The sequence below is a fragment of the Lampris incognitus genome, chromosome 4 (genome assembly GCF_029633865.1).
Source record: "Lampris incognitus isolate fLamInc1 chromosome 4, fLamInc1.hap2, whole genome shotgun sequence".
Lineage (NCBI taxonomy): Eukaryota > Metazoa > Chordata > Actinopteri > Lampriformes > Lampridae > Lampris > Lampris incognitus.
The window spans coordinates 53,331,880-53,349,598 of record NC_079214.1 but is presented as its reverse complement, the minus strand read 5'-3'; the positions used below and the strand labels follow the sequence as shown (position 1 = coordinate 53,349,598).

Genomic DNA, 17,719 nt, shown 5'->3' with positions numbered 1-17,719 from the left:
TAATGAGGGCTTTGAAATTATAACGGCCTGATTATTTCATGTCAGACTTGGTCACATTCGTGTGAGGGTCTGCCTAGGAGGCTGCACATCCACAGACTGACAGGCAAAACGTTTTTATTAGGTAGATTTTTTTAGCTTGAGCCCTGCATATTAAAAAACACTTTTCCCACATCTCCCATGCAATTAACTTGGGCGTTGTGCAAAAGTATAATAATGGCAGGAAAAACACTGTTTTTTCTGTGCGTATATATTTCCCTTCTCAAGGTAAACGTAAAAAAAGGGGTGGTTTGTCGCCAAGTACGCACACCGGAGATGGGGACATGAGTGCACTCCTCTAGTTCAAAGATGAGTTAACGTTTGCCTTGATTTTTTTCATCTTTGATTCCTTTGTCAGTGACTGTGTATTCTATGTTTAACAGTCTCCAATGCAGTAAAATGCCTCCTCTTTTTAGCTGAAATCTAGGAAACATACAGTGAAGCCGCTACTGTGCCTTCAAACTTCAAAAAGTGGACAGTCCAATCACAGGTTTGGAGACTGATCCGAGGGTTCATGTGATACATTGGAATTGTAATAATAGCAGAAACAAAATCAGAAGTCTTCTGATGTGAACTAGTTTTGATTACAGTCAACATATAATTGCAGAAAGACGGTCGAACAAGTTCATCTGGATACAACGCTTATTGACAGATGTTTCATCACTCAACTAAGTGACATCTTCAGTCTGACTGAAGATGTCACTTAGTTGATTTTCTTACCTGGATTATTGAGCATGCATCAAGACATAGTAATTGCATGGTGCATACTGCTTCTACATGACTTGTTTTATGATATGGCTTCCTTGATACAACTTTCCCTACAATTTGGCACAGCTATCCACCATTTCTTAAATGAACTTGTTGATTGGACCATCCGCTTTTTGAATTTTTCCAAAAAGAAAGGGAGGCAAGCCCAGTTCTTACGAAAAATCAATGTTATCAGCTAGCTTGATCAGTCTGGCTACTTATCCAGAAAACAAGCCGTGGTATGAACTGTTGTATGTACAACAGCATGGTGGCCCAGCAGTTAGCACTGTTGCCTCACAGCAAGAAGGTCCTGGGTTCGAACTCCAGGCCATCCCAGATCTTTTCTTTGTGGAGTTTGCATGTTCTTCCAATGTCTGAGTGGGTTTGCTCTGGGTGCTCCGGTTTCCTCCCACCGTCAAAAGACATACATGTTAGGTTAATACTCCTGCCTGTGCTCCTGACAAGGGCATGGCAAGATGAACTGGAGTTGGTCCCCAGGCGCAGCATGGCGGTGATCCACTGCTCCTAGCTGCCCACTGTTTCTAGTGTGTGTTGGGATGGGTTAACTGCAGAGGATAAATTTCCCCAAGGGGAAGAATAAAGCGCATCTTTTCTTACCTCTTACTACTGGTCACATATCCACAGTTCCCTCATACCGGCTTCATACTTTTAATAGCTGGTAAAGTTACAAACTTTCATCAGTCCATTTCCTCCATAACGTATTAATTTTCAATTTTGAGGGGTCCAAGCACAACAATGCTGGAACCCTATTGTTTCTTCTGCTTTTTCTTGAAAGCATCCGGGTCTCAGAAACCGTAACAGCTAAAGTTCCGAAACTTGGCAGATTGGTTGGAAATCTCACCCACTACTCAGACAAAAAAATATATATATACCCATTGGCCAGATGGTGGCGCTATAACTCCCACAAAAAATGGCTGCCATCAGCTCATCAAATTTCAGCTGTCAACACAGACAATCCTATACAACTGATCATCATGAAGTTTGGTACACATTTGAAGCCACATTCCAGATGCAAGCCTACAACATTTGGTTATAATCAGCCTGATGGTGGTGCTGAAACAACTCACTTTACATTTCGTCATCCAGCACACACAAAACAGTTTGGTCTTAAATCCAAATTTTGGCTCAATGGGTCATGCTAAATCATTTGCAGGTACACTCCAGATGGGAGCCTACTACATTTGTTCAGAATTTGCCATTAGTGTCACATGTGCAAAACTCCTTGGACCCCATTAATTGCCGCTTATAGCTATATTCATTTTTATTATTATTTGCTGAAGTTTTTTTTATCAGCTTGATAAACTTTTGATCAAGCAAGTTTCCATCAAGGGAAAATAACATAAGGGTGAAAGCTTTAAGATACAATAACTGACTTAATCAATGACAGTTGCAACAGATATCATACAGTACGGCTGGCCTGGTACTTGAGGGGCCAGACAGACTTCATCCACCGCTCACATCCCCTTCATCTTCATCACACAATTGTTCTAAATGTGTGTGGGTAATTTCAGGTGTGAAGTTAGCTTGGATACGTTAATGGTGATCATTTAATCAGTTAAACTCGGGGGCTATCCAAGTTTACAAAGGTGCACTAGAGGAAAAGAAAGAAAGCCATTTGTATTTGATTACCAAATGTCTCACAATAAATTAGACTATTTGGTGTGGAAAATGTGGTCCCTTACACAATCAGAAGTGTCACTATTATGCCTGAATGGCCACTTGTTGAGTAGGCTTGCTCAAAGCAAGGTGTCATGTGACTGGATATAATCATGAGCCAATGACTAAGTGCAAAAACAACAGACAAACAAGCTTTTAACGCCTACATTAAATACTCCAGATTTCGAACCATATTGCTGATGCAAAACAATGGGAAAAGCATCCATATACATATTGATGTCAGAAACACCTTCCTTGTTCTTTTATTCATCTTCCCCTGAGCTATAAAATCCACTAGGCACATAGGCTTGAATTATTTACATAAACAGAATTCCACCACAGCCAAATTGTTCAAAAACATCCAAGTCTTTTAGCAGGGCTTCCTGTTCCATCCCGGGCCAAGTCTCGCTTCATACCATCTGGGCAATGAAAACTTCACTGTTGTTAGGTACCAAACGTTTACCTACAAAAAGATAATTTGCCCACAAACAAAGAGAAGAATGCTCATTTTCACATGGATGCCCAGATACTATCAAAACTACAAAATGTAATTATTACAGCCTTCAAGTGCCACAGTTTTATGGAGCCCACTTGATTTGTATCCAACTGTATAAAAGTGGAATTCAAATGAGAGACAGAGAAACATCAAGATTTTAGTTAAGAAACGTTTCTTTGACAGCAGCAATCTGTTCCAGATTACAATCACACCATTTCTAATGTTTGCTGTAATATTCTACGCTGAGCTGACACCCAAAAAGGGACCACTGACTGCGTGCCTGCCGTGAACGGGATCCTATTACAACATGAAGATGTTTACTGGAGCCTTGCTCACATGCCAGGCTTAGCGACTTTGAGACCATGTGTGAGCAACATGCAAAGCCAGAGCCAAACCTCTCACGACACCCCCTCACCACTCACCCGCACATCATCTCCAACTGGGACATTTATAAAAGGCCCCTGCACTTCTCATCACTGACTGCCTGCCCACGTGACTCATTGGGGAGAGCATCACTATCACCTGGCAGCGAAGGACAAAACAACGGCTTATTTTAGGTGCTTTGTTGACTGCTCGGGTTCACCAAATCCTTGTCAGATTGCCCTGAATTGCTCATATCAAATGATATTTTTCCAAGGAGTTGACCAGGCTAGCACAGTTGTGTCTCACTTCCCTGATAATCACATTAAATACGTGGCATGTCATGTCACATAAGAATGGCTTGAGCCAAAAATTCTGCTTGACTTGAGGGGTTGGTCATAAAAAGTAAATGTGATGCCAAAAAAAAAACCCCAGAATGTGATTGACTTTTTGACTTTGACTGACACAGTCAGCCCTTGCTCCTTAAAAGAGTCAGTGACAAAATGAATTCTCATATCTTCTCATTAAAGAAACCTCATAGTTTATGTTGAAAGTGGCTTTCCTTGTACAGGCTGGAAGAGAATCTGAAAATAGAACACAGACTCTTCTCCTCAAAGTATCCCAGCCGTGGGTGTCAGAATTGAGCTTGCTGGTGGATTTTTTTGATGGGCTCCCATTCCTCAAACACGCTTCCTTTGAGGAAAGCATCACTAACCAAAGAGGCTTAAAGCTTCTCTGAAGCAAGTCCAAAGGATTTTCTCACTTCACAACAACAGCACTGTTTATCGTGATGCCAAAACACAAAACAGACACGACCTCCAACAAACCTCCCCAGCCTACACACAATATTCCCAACAACACAACACAAGCTTGATCAATTATTACCTAGGGAAAAAAAATAGCACGTAGGCTGACACACTCAGGCCAGATAAGATGATGAGAGAATTTAATGATGACAGAGTACTGGAAATTTCAATTCCGTGTAGCAAAATAGAGTTTTCATTCGCAAAATAGATTAGAGGATATGATATCAAGTCTCGCAACGGGTCTTTTGGTGAGCCAGTGTCCCTTTTCTCAGGAAGACGTGTTGGAAATCAAATGGGTGAAAACTGAATGCCAAATTGGCTGGAATCACTTTCCGTTTGCCTCCTGCAAGTCTCAAAGTGAGTGAAAGTGATTTTTATCCTTCTGGTTTTCCAGCGAAATTGTGCATGTTAATCATGGAGGCTAACGCAGCGAGGAATCCACCGACCGTACGAAATGTACAGCTCCCGATTCCCACAGTGCAGGAAAACGATTGACAAGCTTTGTAGGAGGCTGAGTGCACTGGACTGCAAGAGCAGACTTCCATGTTGCAAAGAAAGGGAACTTACAGACGCGGAACACCGGCTGTTGTAACGGAAGACTTATTGGGGGTGAATAGAAAAGCTGGTGGCAAACTTATGCGCGAACCCGCGGACGTGTGAAAGAAACCAAGAGAAGCCTGCGTGAAAGCGCAAAGTTAACAACCGCGTGAGGAAAGTTGTCATCGGTGCGACTCAAGAGCTCGTGGATCACGCCGGATTGTGCACGAGGCAGCTTTAAACGTTTGGCGTGAGATAGGTTGTGATACTCGCTTCAAAAATAAAAAGAGAAAGAAAGAAAGAAAGAAAAGGGGGCCCACTGAAATGAAACCGGGGGGAACATATGGACTTACCCGTGGAGTCAACCCGCAGTTATTCTTGTGGTGACAGCCCTGTTGCTCAAGACGCGAGCCTGTGCAATAGTATTTCTGTTTCATGAGCCATTCGTCGATTCCTTTCCTGGCCAGGCAGGCATTGACCACAAAACTGTCGCCTAAAACAAACGAACACACACACACACACAAAAACAAGAAAACAAACGACATATTAAACACAATCGCTGCTGCTAGTGATTAGTCGCATTGTACACGCTTGCCTATGGAGGGCCAACCATCTTCAAAGTGTCGACCGGACGCTGCCCCGCGCGCGTTCGGACGGGGATTAGAAACGGACTAAAAACTGCGACGCTACCGCCAAAACTGCTAAACCCTTCCCAAAAAATACACAACTAATCCGTATACAGCAACATTAAATCATTGCTCTTACCTTCTGGGCTCTCCCTCGGTTTACAAATAGCAGCTTTGAGTTAGGAAGGTGGGGGGAGGTGGATATAAAGGAGAAACAGAGAGAAAACAATGAACAGGGGTTACTCGAAAGTATCCGCGGCACTAGTACCCAGATAAAGAAGAAGAAGAAGAAAAAACGACACGCACAACTTTTAATTTCGAAGAAGAATGAGAGACCTTACCATGTTTCGAATGCAGTTTACCCATTTCTATGCATCGAGTAGGAATCGGGAAACCATCGGCTGAGTGTATAATCCCAAAGATATCGGCGATATCCAAGATCCGTGCGGGCGCGTTGCTGAAGGCAGACTGCGTTCAGTCCATCCTACTGCGAGAGAGCCAAACGAGTCTTTGATCCGGCTCTCCGTCTGCCGCCCCGGCTCGGAGGAGGCGGTTACCAAAGAAGCCGCACTTCAACCGCTCGACAACGTGATTGACACCTCGCCCCGGCATGAGACGGTTTACAAAGCAGCAGTTTGTGTATGTGTGCGTGTGTGTTTTCTCTTTTCTTTTCTTTTCTTTTTTTTTTCTTTGTTTTTTGGCTCGACAAGGCACATGAAAGCCAGCCGCGGTTATTTCGAAGTCCCGGTATTTAAAAGAGAGAGAGAGAGAGAGAGAGAGAGAGAGAGAGAGAGAGAGAGAGAGAGAGAGAGAGAGAGAGAGAGAGAGAGAGAAGGAGAGAGAAGGAGAGAGAGAGAGAAGGCGAGAGAGAGCGAGAGAGAGAGAGAGAAGGAGAGAGAGAGAGAGAGAAGGCGAGAGAGAGAGCGAGCGCGAGAGAGAGAGAGAGAGAGAGAGAGAGAGAGAGAGAGAGAGAGAGAGAGAGAGAGAGAGAGAGAGAGAGAGATCGTAGCGTTTTATCAGCTCATCACAATCGTTACTTTTTCAGATTCACAATTGTTATATAATGCCTGTTTCCACAGCTGTGGTTCTGATCACCGTTTCCGTCAACAAAAAAGGGCCTTTGAATAAGTCGTGAAAGTTTTGTTTAGTTTGCTGTCTCGCTCCCATCACAGCACAGCCTCGACAGGCCTTCGGAGGGAAGCGGTGACGGCGCTTCCTAAAGACGTGTAGTTAAACGTGTGCATCGGTTTCAAAGGCAACGCCACTTCAGCGCTGCTGAAGTTTGCAACGCTACAGTAACAAGGCATGGTCGATAAAGGTCAACGTGTCTGGAGCTTTAGAGAAGTGTGAGGGGGTCGTTGCCATGGTGATGTCTCTAATAGCCTTTCAGTTTTCAATTTAATTCGGAGGTGGCCATGAATGTTTGATCAACAACATTGCCGTAGGCTATCTAAATAAAATCACAAATAATCGCGTAAGATAAAGGGTGGGTGTCGGTTTAGTGCAAAATAGCAGAACCCACGATTTTTTTTATCGTGAGTCGTATTGTTGAAGCACAGTTAAGGCATTCATTTTAAGCTCTGCGTATCCCCAGATAGCAAAATTGCTGTGGCCCGGCCCCAGAGTCGTCCCACACCCGACACTTTCATCCGGCCCAGCGTAGAGTGATGGTCCGGTCCGCTCCCGTTTGCCAGATCTGGGCCAGAACCAAGCCATAGCAATGCTGCATGTGCCACATATTTGCCAAAGGTGGCCCACATTTGTTTTGTGATGTTTGGGCCATATTTAATATTCACCACACGAGCCACTTCAGGGTCACATCCAGATTACATGTTGCCGAGTGAACAGCATCGTTGCCAAAAAAAAGGCCCACGTTTGATTTGGCATATTTGGGCCATATTTGCTATTATACATGTGGGCCACTTCAGGCTCACATCCTTTTTGTCAGGGCCAGAAGAAGGCCATCAAGCGTTGCATCATTGCCTGAAGTGGCCCACATGCGGATGCTATCTGGGACACAATTGCTTAGAATAATCTTCCCTGAGTAAATATTGGGGGGGGGGGTGATTCACATTCAGACATTCAGAGTTGTAGAAATCACCACATCAAACCTCCTCACAACACATTAAAAGATCATCATGTTCAATCACAATATTAACATCATGACATTTGGAAAAATTGCACTAAAATATCATAATGTCAAATCACGAGGTAGCCACAGAGTCCCAGCCCTAAAAAGGAATGAAAACAAGAAAAGGAAAATTTTAAAAAAAAGTTATGGCGCTAGAGCTAATGTATACAAAGGGTTTGATTCAAACAACGTAATCTTGATTAACAGTGATGCCATCCAAGAAAACAAAATATTAGTGCAAGTTGGACAGACAGAGACACATCCAGACAGATGTATGGTGAAACCTCGCATGCTTGGTTGTCTGGTTGGTTGGCTTTCCCCTCAGAATTAAAAATGATGAGTTTGCATTGAATCATGGCAGCATGGCGAGGTAGAGTGAGTTGTCTAGTTATAGGAAGGTTGCTGGTTCGATCCCCAGCTCCTCCAGAGAGCATGTCAAAGTGTCCTTGAGCAAGACACTGAACCCCTAACTGCTCCTGATGAGCATGTTGGCCCCTTGCACAGCAGCCTCCACCATCAGTGTATGAATGGCAGCACGGTAGTGCAACGGTTAGTGCTGTTGCCTCACAGCAAGAGGGTCCTGGGTTCGAACCCCGGGGTTTTCCAACTTTGGGGGTCATCCTAGGTGAAGTTTGCATGTCTTCCCCATGTCTGTGGTGGGTTTTCTCCAGGTGCTCCGGTTTCCCCCACCATAAAAAAAGACATGCATGTTAGAGTTAATACTCCTTCCTTGACCGACGCATGGCAAGATGAACTGGAGTTGGTTCCCGGGTGCTGCATGGCGGCTGCCCACTGCTCAAGGCTACACAGCTAGGACAGGCTGAATGCAGAGCATAATTTCCCCACGGGGGATCAATAAAGCAGCGGCATGGCGGCGCAGTGGTTAGCATGGTCACCTCACAGCAAGAAGGTCCTGGGTTGGAGCCCCGGGGTAGTCCAACCTTGGGGGTCGTCCCGGGTCGTCCTCTGTGTGGAGTTTGCATGTTCTCCCCGTGTCTGCGTGGGTTTCCTCCGGGGGCTCCAGTTTCCTCCCACAATCCAAAGACATGTAGGTCCGGTGAATCGGCCGTACTAAATTGTCCCTAGGTATGAATGTGTGTGTGTGTGTGTGTGTGTGTGTGTGTGTGTGTGTGTGTGTGTGTGTGTGTGTGTGTCGGCCCTGTGTGATGGCCTGGCGGCATGTGCAGGGTGTCTCCTCGCCTGCCGCCCAATGACTGCTGGGATAGGCTCCAGCATCCCTGTGACCCTGAGAGCAGGATAAGCCGTTTGGATAATGGATGGATGGGATCAATAAAGTATCTCAAAATAAATTTAAAAAAAGTTTGTCAGTGTGAGGCATATACTGTAAAACACTTTGAATGGTTGGTAGACTAGAAAAGTGCTACATATATGCACTCCATTTACCATTATAATGATCAAATGAAGCAGACTAGGCCTGTCAACAATAAATACTGTTGTGTTGTGTTGGGATACAATCATTGCATTCTTTGCATTGATTCAAAAAGTATGAATGTGTTTTCCTCTCTCTCGCTCTCTAAATAGAAACAGATATTTGATAATGAGAAAAAAATTAGCCATTTTTCTGTCTCCAAACAAGATGTGTTTATTGTGGATACGCCCCCCCCCAACTCTGAGAAGGGGTTGTTCAACCTGTCCTAGTAATAGAAAGGGTGTAAAAGTTCAACTAAGGCCGACTCAATTTACCCGACCAACAGTTACTGTTAAGAAGTCACGTAACTTCCATTACCCCGTGCTTCCTTAAGGTCAGCTGCTTCCAACTCTGTTAAGAGAAGTGTGAATGTTCTCTGCACCGTCTCTCTCAGCAAACAGAGAAGTGAACAGCAGCGCTTACCTTCACACGTCAACTCCTGGCTACAGCATCTTTTAGCTTCACTGTGTGTATGCATCCATGACTAAAGTGAGTTTGGAAGTTATGTCTATTTTGTTAAAAAGGGGATAACTTACGCTACCATCTTATGTAATACTGAATTGATGTGTGAATTGTTTGTTTGGCCTTCTACTGCCTTACTTTGGTTTCTTTCTCAAACCTCAGTGTGCAAGTAGACGTAAGATATTGTAATGTAGCTGCTACCTCAGATTAACGGGTTTATTGTCTTTTTAATGTGTAGCTGCTATCTTAGATTAATGGGTTTATTGTCTTTTTAATGTCTTTATGTCAATTTACAGTTGTTTGCAATTCATTGGTAAACAGATCTGTTTAGCCTCCAATCTTGTTGCTCTTTATTATTCACAATAGTGCCTCAGTTCAATCAATTATACAACTGTTGTAATCTGATGTGATCTGCCGATCCATACACACTCTGCACACTACTACTGCGTCAGCCGACTGTTGTTCCAACCCTTTTCTGAATCACATGAATACGTGACTGAGTAGGCTTCTGCAATTCAAGTCAAATAGTAAAATTGAAGCTAATCTCTTAGCTGGCCCTGCAGACTCATTTTCAACAACATGGAGAGATTGTGCAAAATAGGACAGTTGGCACGTTTTCTTGGAATGGGTGGGTGAGGGGGGGGCGGATTCAAGGATAATTCTGCTTTTTGTCTCAACATTTCCAATTTGAGCCGATTATTGAAACCAAGAAATTTGGAAGTGTGAATGAAAGTAAAATTTAAATTTTATTAAAAGTTATTACTTGAAATGTACAATATTATCAGCAATGGTCGATCGGATTAATGAACTACTTCCTGGTTCCGCTTGCAGGTATGACCATCTTACTTACCATAGGCAGTAGCACTCATTGATTGACAACCCAATCAACACAACTGAGAAACAGGGAAATCATGTATACAGTCTAACTGAAGCACTCGTTTTTGTTTTGTTTGTTTTTTGTTTTTGTTTTTGTTTTTGATGAAAATTCAATTTTAAGGATCACATTCCATGGCGCTGTTAAATGCCAGTGTAAAGATGTGTCAACCATTGGTCCAGTGTCCAAGATCTCCAAAATGACATTGGTGAGTAAAATGATATCACGAGTGACCTGCACGATGGTATAAACTAAAATAAAATAAGACCCAGACTGTAAAAAACGCCATCATTTTTTATGATTCAAGTCAATCCTAATTGAATCTTCAAACAGTCGGAGCCAGTTCAATAATATCAAACAAGTCAAAGAAAGTCGAATCAGTTCATCTGGACACAAAGTTTACTGATGGAAACATTAACAAATCAACAAGTGTATATCAATTTAAAAAAGAAAATGAAAAAAATAAGTACAAATAGATATAAACACAATTTAAAATAATTAAAATGTAAACTTTTGAAAAAATAGCAGTAAACAGTTTAAAAATTGGGCATCTCAGTAAAGTGAATTCTGTGTGCTTCTGTGATAGTCATGATGTTCTTCAGACTTTCTGTTTCCTAGATTTTTTTGATGCAAAATCATCAATGACGTCATCGTATGACAGCCCCTTGTCTGGGAAAAAAAATCCTATACAACGGTGTGTAGATATGGAAATATGTTCAATAAAGAATGGAGAAAAAAATCACCCCACAGCCCCCCCCCCCCGATGGTTACAGGGCCCATTGGAGTCGCTTATAATGCAAATAAGTGAAAACGGCCCTGGTTCCAACCTAAGGAAGGTGCTCCCAAATTTTTTAGCAGAATGTCTCCTGTGCCATGAGAGGTGATAATACATTGGACCATGTTTATACGAATATTGCTGAGTCTTTCAAAGCCACTCCCCTCCCCCACCTGGGATGGTTGGATTACCTCTCACTGTTCTTACTCTACACTTACAACCCACTCATCAAACGTGTGAGGACATTAGTGAGGACTGGTAAAGTGTGGTCTGAGGGAGCTGACTCTTCACTTCAGCACCAGTTCCAGCATACTAACCAGACCACGTTTGTTAGCTAGGCCACCCAGGACAATGACCGTTATACTGTTTCTGTGCTGGACTACATCAACAGATGTGAGGACAATGTCACCACCCTCAAACAAATAATAATAAAAAAAATCCCAATCAGAAGCCCTGAATGAATGGAGAGGTCCGCCTACTACTGAAGGTATGCAACGCTGTGTTCAGGACTGGTAACACAGGAGCCTACAGTTCAACCAGGAATTACCTGAAGAAGGGCATCAAGAAAGCCAAATACGCCTTCAAGCAGTGGATTGAGGGGCTCTTTGACATTCCTGACCCTCGACGTATGTGGCAAGGCATTCCTACAGGTGACTAGCCTCTCACCCTCTCCACCGCCAATGTGTGCTCCATTTTGAGCAGGGTGAATGCATGGATGGCTGTTGGCACTGATGGCGTCCCTGGCCATGTGCTAAGAGTATGTGTGGGTCAGCTGGCTGGAGTTTTCACTGAAACCTTCAATTTGTCACTGGCCCAGGCAGCTGTCCCCTCATACCTCAAAACATCCCCCATCATTCCAGTTCTGAAGCACTGAGCTCCAGCAAGCCTGAATGACTTCTGCCCCATTGGACTCACCCACATCATTACAAAGTGCTTTGAGAAGCTGGTCCTCATCCACCTGAAAACTTGCCTACCCCATACTCTGGACCCTTATCAGTTTGCTTAATGCCTTGACTGGTCAACAGAGGATCCCATCTCCACATCACTACACTCTGCTTTGACTCACCTGAACAATAGTAAAACATATGTAGGGATGCTGTTCATCGACTTCAGCTCAGTATTCAACATCATCATCCCCTCCAAGCTGGTCACTAAATTCCATGACCTTGGTATCAGCACTTCAATCTGCAACTGGACCCTGGATTTCCTGACCAACAGACCGCAGTCTGTCAGGTTATACTGTCACACCTCCTCCACCCTGACACAACACTGGTGTCCCACAGGGCTGTGTGTTGAGCTAACTCCTCTACCCCCTTTTCACCTACAATTGCATTCCTGTGCATGGTTTCATTACCATAATAAAGGTTGCAGATGAAACCACAGTGGTAAGCCTGATCAGTGACTACAATGAGTCGGCCTACAGGGAGGAGGTACAACACCTGGCTGTGTGGTGAGCCTAAAACTACCTGACCCTCAACACCGAGAAAACCAAGGAGCTCATCGTGGACTACAGGAGAGCTAAAGGCTGTGACCACACCTCCATTTGCATCAATGGTACTGACTAGAATGTGTGTCTAGCTTCAAGTTGCTCGGTGTCCACATCTCAGAGGACCTCTGTTGGAGAATCAACTCCTCCACCCTGATCAAAAATCTGCAGCAGTGTCTTTTCTTCCTGAGGAGCTCACCTGTCCTCTGGATCCTGGTGAACTTTTACCACTGTACCATTGCGAGCAAGAGAGGCAAGATTGAGATGGCTTGGACATGTGTTGAGGGGAGATCCTGGGTATATTGGGAGAAGGATGCTGAATATGGAGCTGCCAGGGTAGAGGAAAAGAGGAAGGCCAAACAGGAGGTTTATGGATGTGGTGAGGGAGGACATGTGACAAAGGACTTCCTCTGTCACACCTTGGCTGGTGTAACAGAGCAAGAGGAAGAGGACAGGAAGAAATGGAAATGGATGATCCGCTGTGGCGACTCCTAATGGGGGCAGCCAAAAGCAGTAGTAGTAGGCCATTGACAGCATCCTCACCAACTGCATCTCAGTATGTATGGTACAGCAGCTTCTCTGCATCTGACTGAAAGACCTTGCAACGGGTGGTGAAAACTGCCCAGCACATCACCAGCACCCAGCTCCCCTCCACTAAGGACCTCCAATGCATGCGTTGTCGGTGGAGGGCATGATGCATTATCAAGGACACCTGTCACCCGAACCACAGACTATTTTCCCTCCTCCCATCTGGGAGGCGCTACAGAAGACTACGCTCCTGCACCAGCAGGCTCAGAAACTTCTTCTTCCCTGTCGCTGTTACCCTGCTGAACTGTGGCCCACTGCATTACCCCACCCACCCACCCACCCACCCACCCACCAAGAACATAACACCAACCCTCCATTTTGCACTTTCTGGTTAGACACCAAATGCATTTCATTGTCTCGGTACTTGTACTCTGCGCAGTGACAATAAAGTTGAATTTAATCTAATCTAAAAAAAAGGATTTCATTACCCAGACCATGTCTTGCTGCTCAAGAGTCTTGTGTGCTGCTGCCCTCATATGTTTCTACAGAACCCAAGTCAAAATGTAATTTTTATTTTGTACCCGATATTCATATATTCATTTATGATTTCTTTACCTCCTTTTAAGAGTACTTGATTAATCTAGCTAATGTGTTTTAGTTTATGTAAGACAAGAGATATGAGATGTTATGTAAACATCAATACTGATATCTTGACCAAAGTCATTGCCACTTGCATAGTAAGGGCATAGGAAAAACATTTGGCTCGTTTTTATGCAATGACTTAGGCTATCAATTGAAGGGTCAAATATACGTATACTTGAAAGACTTCATATGGCAATACAATATTGTTTTCACTGCTTGTAACTTCCTAATAACATTTTACAATTTACAATTTAAATTACATCCTTTTTCAGAAATATATCAGCCATATTACTCATCATCTTAACTTTAATACAGAAATTGCAAACTTTGGGGGCATCCGGGTAGCGTGGCGGTCTATTCAGTTGCCTATGAACACAAGGCTCGCCGGTTCGAATCCCCGTGTTACGTGGGAAGCCAGATGAGGGTATGTGTCCTAGTCGCTGCACTAGCGCCTGCTCTGGTCGGTTGGGGCATCTGTTCGGGGGGAAAGCTTGATCCACCCACACTCTACGTCCCCCTGGCGAAACTCCTCACTGTCAGGTGAAAAGAAGCGGCGGGCGACTCCACATGCATCGGAAGAGGCATAGTCTGCAGCCCTCCTCGGATCGTCAGAGGGGGTGGAGCAGCGACCGAGACGGCTCGAAGTTGGGTAATTGGTCGGATCCAAAGGAATTGAATCAAGTGCACTGGACTTGGTTATATATCCATGAAGACGTTTCGCCTCTCATCCAAGAGGCTTCATCAGTTCGTGCCTTTCTGACTAGACCAAGCTAGTCTGACTGGCTGGTGATGAAACTCAGATATTTATTCTCTTTGGAGTCGTTATCAGAGCTATTGATGTCCATGGCTCTTTTGTGTTCCGATGTTTAGCAACAACCTATACATAGGAGAAACCAAACAACCACTACACAAACAGATGGCCCAACACAGAAGGCCAAATTCCTCAGGACAAGACTCAGCAGTCTATCTACACCTAAAGGAGAAGACACACTCCTTCGAGGACAGCAACGTACACATTTGGACAGGGAAGATAGATGGTTTGGAAGAGGAGTGAAGGAAGCCATCTATGTGAAACTGGAAAAACCATCCCTCAACAGAGGAGGAGGTCTGCGACACCACCTATCTCCCACTTACAATGTCATCCTTTCATCTCTACCCAGGAGATTCAAGAAGCCTAGCCTCCAAGAACAACAGTCGGTCACTAACGGCTCCAACGACTCATGACCACTGAATGGAGCACAAATGAAGTCGAAACTAACACCCCCAACGACCGTCGCTGCTTAACATCGGAACACAAAAGAGCCATGGACATCAATAGCCATGATAACGACTCCTAGAGGATAAATATCTGAGTTTCATCACCAGCCAGTCAGACTGGCTTGGTCTAGTCAGAAAGGCACGAACTGATGAAGCCTCTTGGATGAGAGGCGAAGCGTCTTCACGGATATATATCAAGTCCAGTTGCACTTTATTCAACTTCTTTGGATAACCATGACCTGGATGAATGAGAACATTCCCAGACAATTGGTCAGATACAATCGGCTCTGTGCATAACTGTAATCAACTGACTTCCGGTTTCTGCTGCAGCGGTCATACCAGTTTCCTGTTTGTTGGCGTGTGCTATTGACAATGGCACGAAAAATATGGCAGTGTCAATAGCACACGCCAACAAATAGGACATGACTGCTGCAGTAGAAACCGGAAGTCAGTGGACTACAGTTATGCGTAGAATCTATTGGGGAGAAAAAGGGGGGAACCCCCCCCCAAAAAAATAAATAAAAATAAATTACAAATTTGGTACCCAAGGGTTCATCAACACCCACGCCAAATTGCGTTGGAGGCTACCAGCAGTTATTTCTTGCACTTCACGCGCTGACTGCTGGGATAGGCTCCAGGTTTGGATAACGGATGGATGGATGGATAGATGGATGGATGGATGGATGGATGGATGGATGGATGGATGGATGGATGGGGTAAAGTTCTGTCATGGACACCTTTTCTCTGAGAGCCTTTTTTTTCTTTTTTTGTTGCATTTTTTACCAATTTTGATTGCCTTTTTTCCAGAATAAATAGGTTTAATCACTATTTAATGTATGACAACATCAGGCAAGACACGGCACTGCTTCAGTGACAATGAACAGAACACATTTTTGGCTAATTTTTTTTTTCAATTATTTTCATCTAAATTAGCTCTATTTCATAAAAACATGGGATAAACCTAGAAATAAAACCAGATGTTCATGTGCAGTTACACGAGGGAACTTCTCCTATCATCACATATAATAGAGCTGTTCATGTTTTGCATTTTGCTCTAATCTGTTTAAAATAACAGGGATAACTCATAAATAAGTTCTCTCGAAAGAACATTTGTTATTTTATCAGCAAAAGACTTGGACTTGGTTACTACTCTTAAAGTAAGATTACATCGGGTCAAAAGTTATCACATTTTGCAAACAGTAGATATTTCAATTAGAGCAAAACGTTTAACATGTGATTTTTGTCTCATGGATATTCCCTCTAAATCCAGCTGCGTCTGTTTTAGTTGATGTTTTAGCTCCACATGTCCTGACTATTATAGGCCTCTTCAATCAAATCTGAGTTCACATGCATGGTTTGCCCCATCTACATTCATACTTTATGTCTCTGGTGTACCAGGCATCAGCTGTAGACCATCCTTTTTGGATTGAGGGCTTGATGCCTCAAACCTGTGGCGAATGGTCCATTAGCAGAAACTCACAGCCCACAGAAAGGAAGATGAAGTCATTCGCCCAGCATTGTTTAAATTTCTTTGTTTCTCCTGCATTACACTATGTATTGGACAGTATGGTGGCCCAGTGGTTAGCGCTGTCGCCTCACAGCAAGAAGGTCCTGGGTTCGAACCCTGACGTTGTCCAACCTTGGGGGGACATCCCAGGTCATCCTCTGTGTGGAGTTTGCATGTTCTCCCTGTGTCTGCAGTGGGTTTTCGCTGGGTGCTCCGGTTTCCCCCACCATCAAAAAGACATGCATGTCTAATACTCCTGTCTGGTTAATACTCCTGTCTGTGCCGCTGACCAAGGCAATAGGAAAATAACTGGAGTTGGTCCCCGGGCACAGCATGAAGGCGGCAGCCCACTGCTCCTAGCTACACAGATCACAGCTAGAATTGGTTAATTTGCAGTAAATAAATTTCCCCAAGAGGATTAATAAAGGATAATTAATTATTTCAAAATCAAAATATGCTGTCTTTTTATGTATGTTGTCCTCACAACTGGACTGCTGAGGTTCACAGATGTGTCATCTCTGATGAGCTCTTGCTTATCAAACAAGGAGAGAGACAAACTTTTCTCGTGTACTAGATAAAGTTGCCAGTGGATTCCATCATCAACCAGCCATTTTGTCCTTTTCATTATCCAAAGAGATATAATGTTAGGCTAGTTTACATAGTAGTGAAACTTTCACACAACTTTAGTTGCGTGAAACTCAGTTTTAACTAAGTTGCACTTGTGTTTTATTGTGTGAAGCTCTCTGCAACACGGTTGAAACTTGTGTGACGTTCAGCTGCTACAGTTACAAACATCTCAACTTTGTAAAACTAGTTTTAAGATAGTTTCATCATCATTGATACAGTGCCAGGTGATGATATCAAACCGATGACTGTTTAGGCATATAATTTCGATGTTTTCAACACAACTGAGCTTTTCACAAAATGGAGAAAAAGTCCAAACTCAAGACCTTGGTCTGCTTGGATATTTAAGAGGATGATTGTCCTGATATTTATTTTTGGGAACAAAGCCAGCCCCAGAATACTCTTTTTGATCATTGGTTCCTTGCCTCATATGGTGTAAGAAAGTACAAATCACAGGAATAAGTTCAAAAAGTATCTTGGTAGCTTGTGTTGATTTTCCAGCCTACAGAGAGCCTTATTTTTCCCTGTCAGAACATCTATTTCCCTATATTTAACCCGTTAACCTGTGGCCTCTCTTCACTCAATCTGCTCTCAGCTGCTACCCAGCCTATCCAATGCACTTGTGAGTGCAGGTCCACTTGGGGGTCTCAAAGCATATTGTGTGTACTATTACGGTCTCTATCAGGCAACTAAAGTACACAGTGCTGGGGAACCTACTT

At 43.7% G+C, this 17,719-nt stretch overlaps 1 protein-coding gene across 1 annotated transcript in view; it reads right to left on the bottom strand.

The window, feature by feature from the left end:
* The window catches only part of nkd1 (NKD inhibitor of WNT signaling pathway 1), a 55,765-nt gene extending 50,008 nt beyond the window's left edge, over positions 1-5,757 (bottom strand). Inside the window, exons 1-3 of the mRNA XM_056279142.1 lie at positions 5,627-5,757; positions 5,425-5,457; positions 5,013-5,152 (exon numbers count right to left, since the gene is read on the bottom strand). Coding sequence (XP_056135117.1) covers positions 5,013-5,152; positions 5,425-5,457; positions 5,627-5,651 — 198 coding nt within the window. The 5' untranslated portion in view covers positions 5,652-5,757. The remainder of the gene's footprint in view (positions 1-5,012; positions 5,153-5,424; positions 5,458-5,626) is intronic.
* Between the last annotated feature and the right edge of the window lie 11,962 nt (positions 5,758-17,719).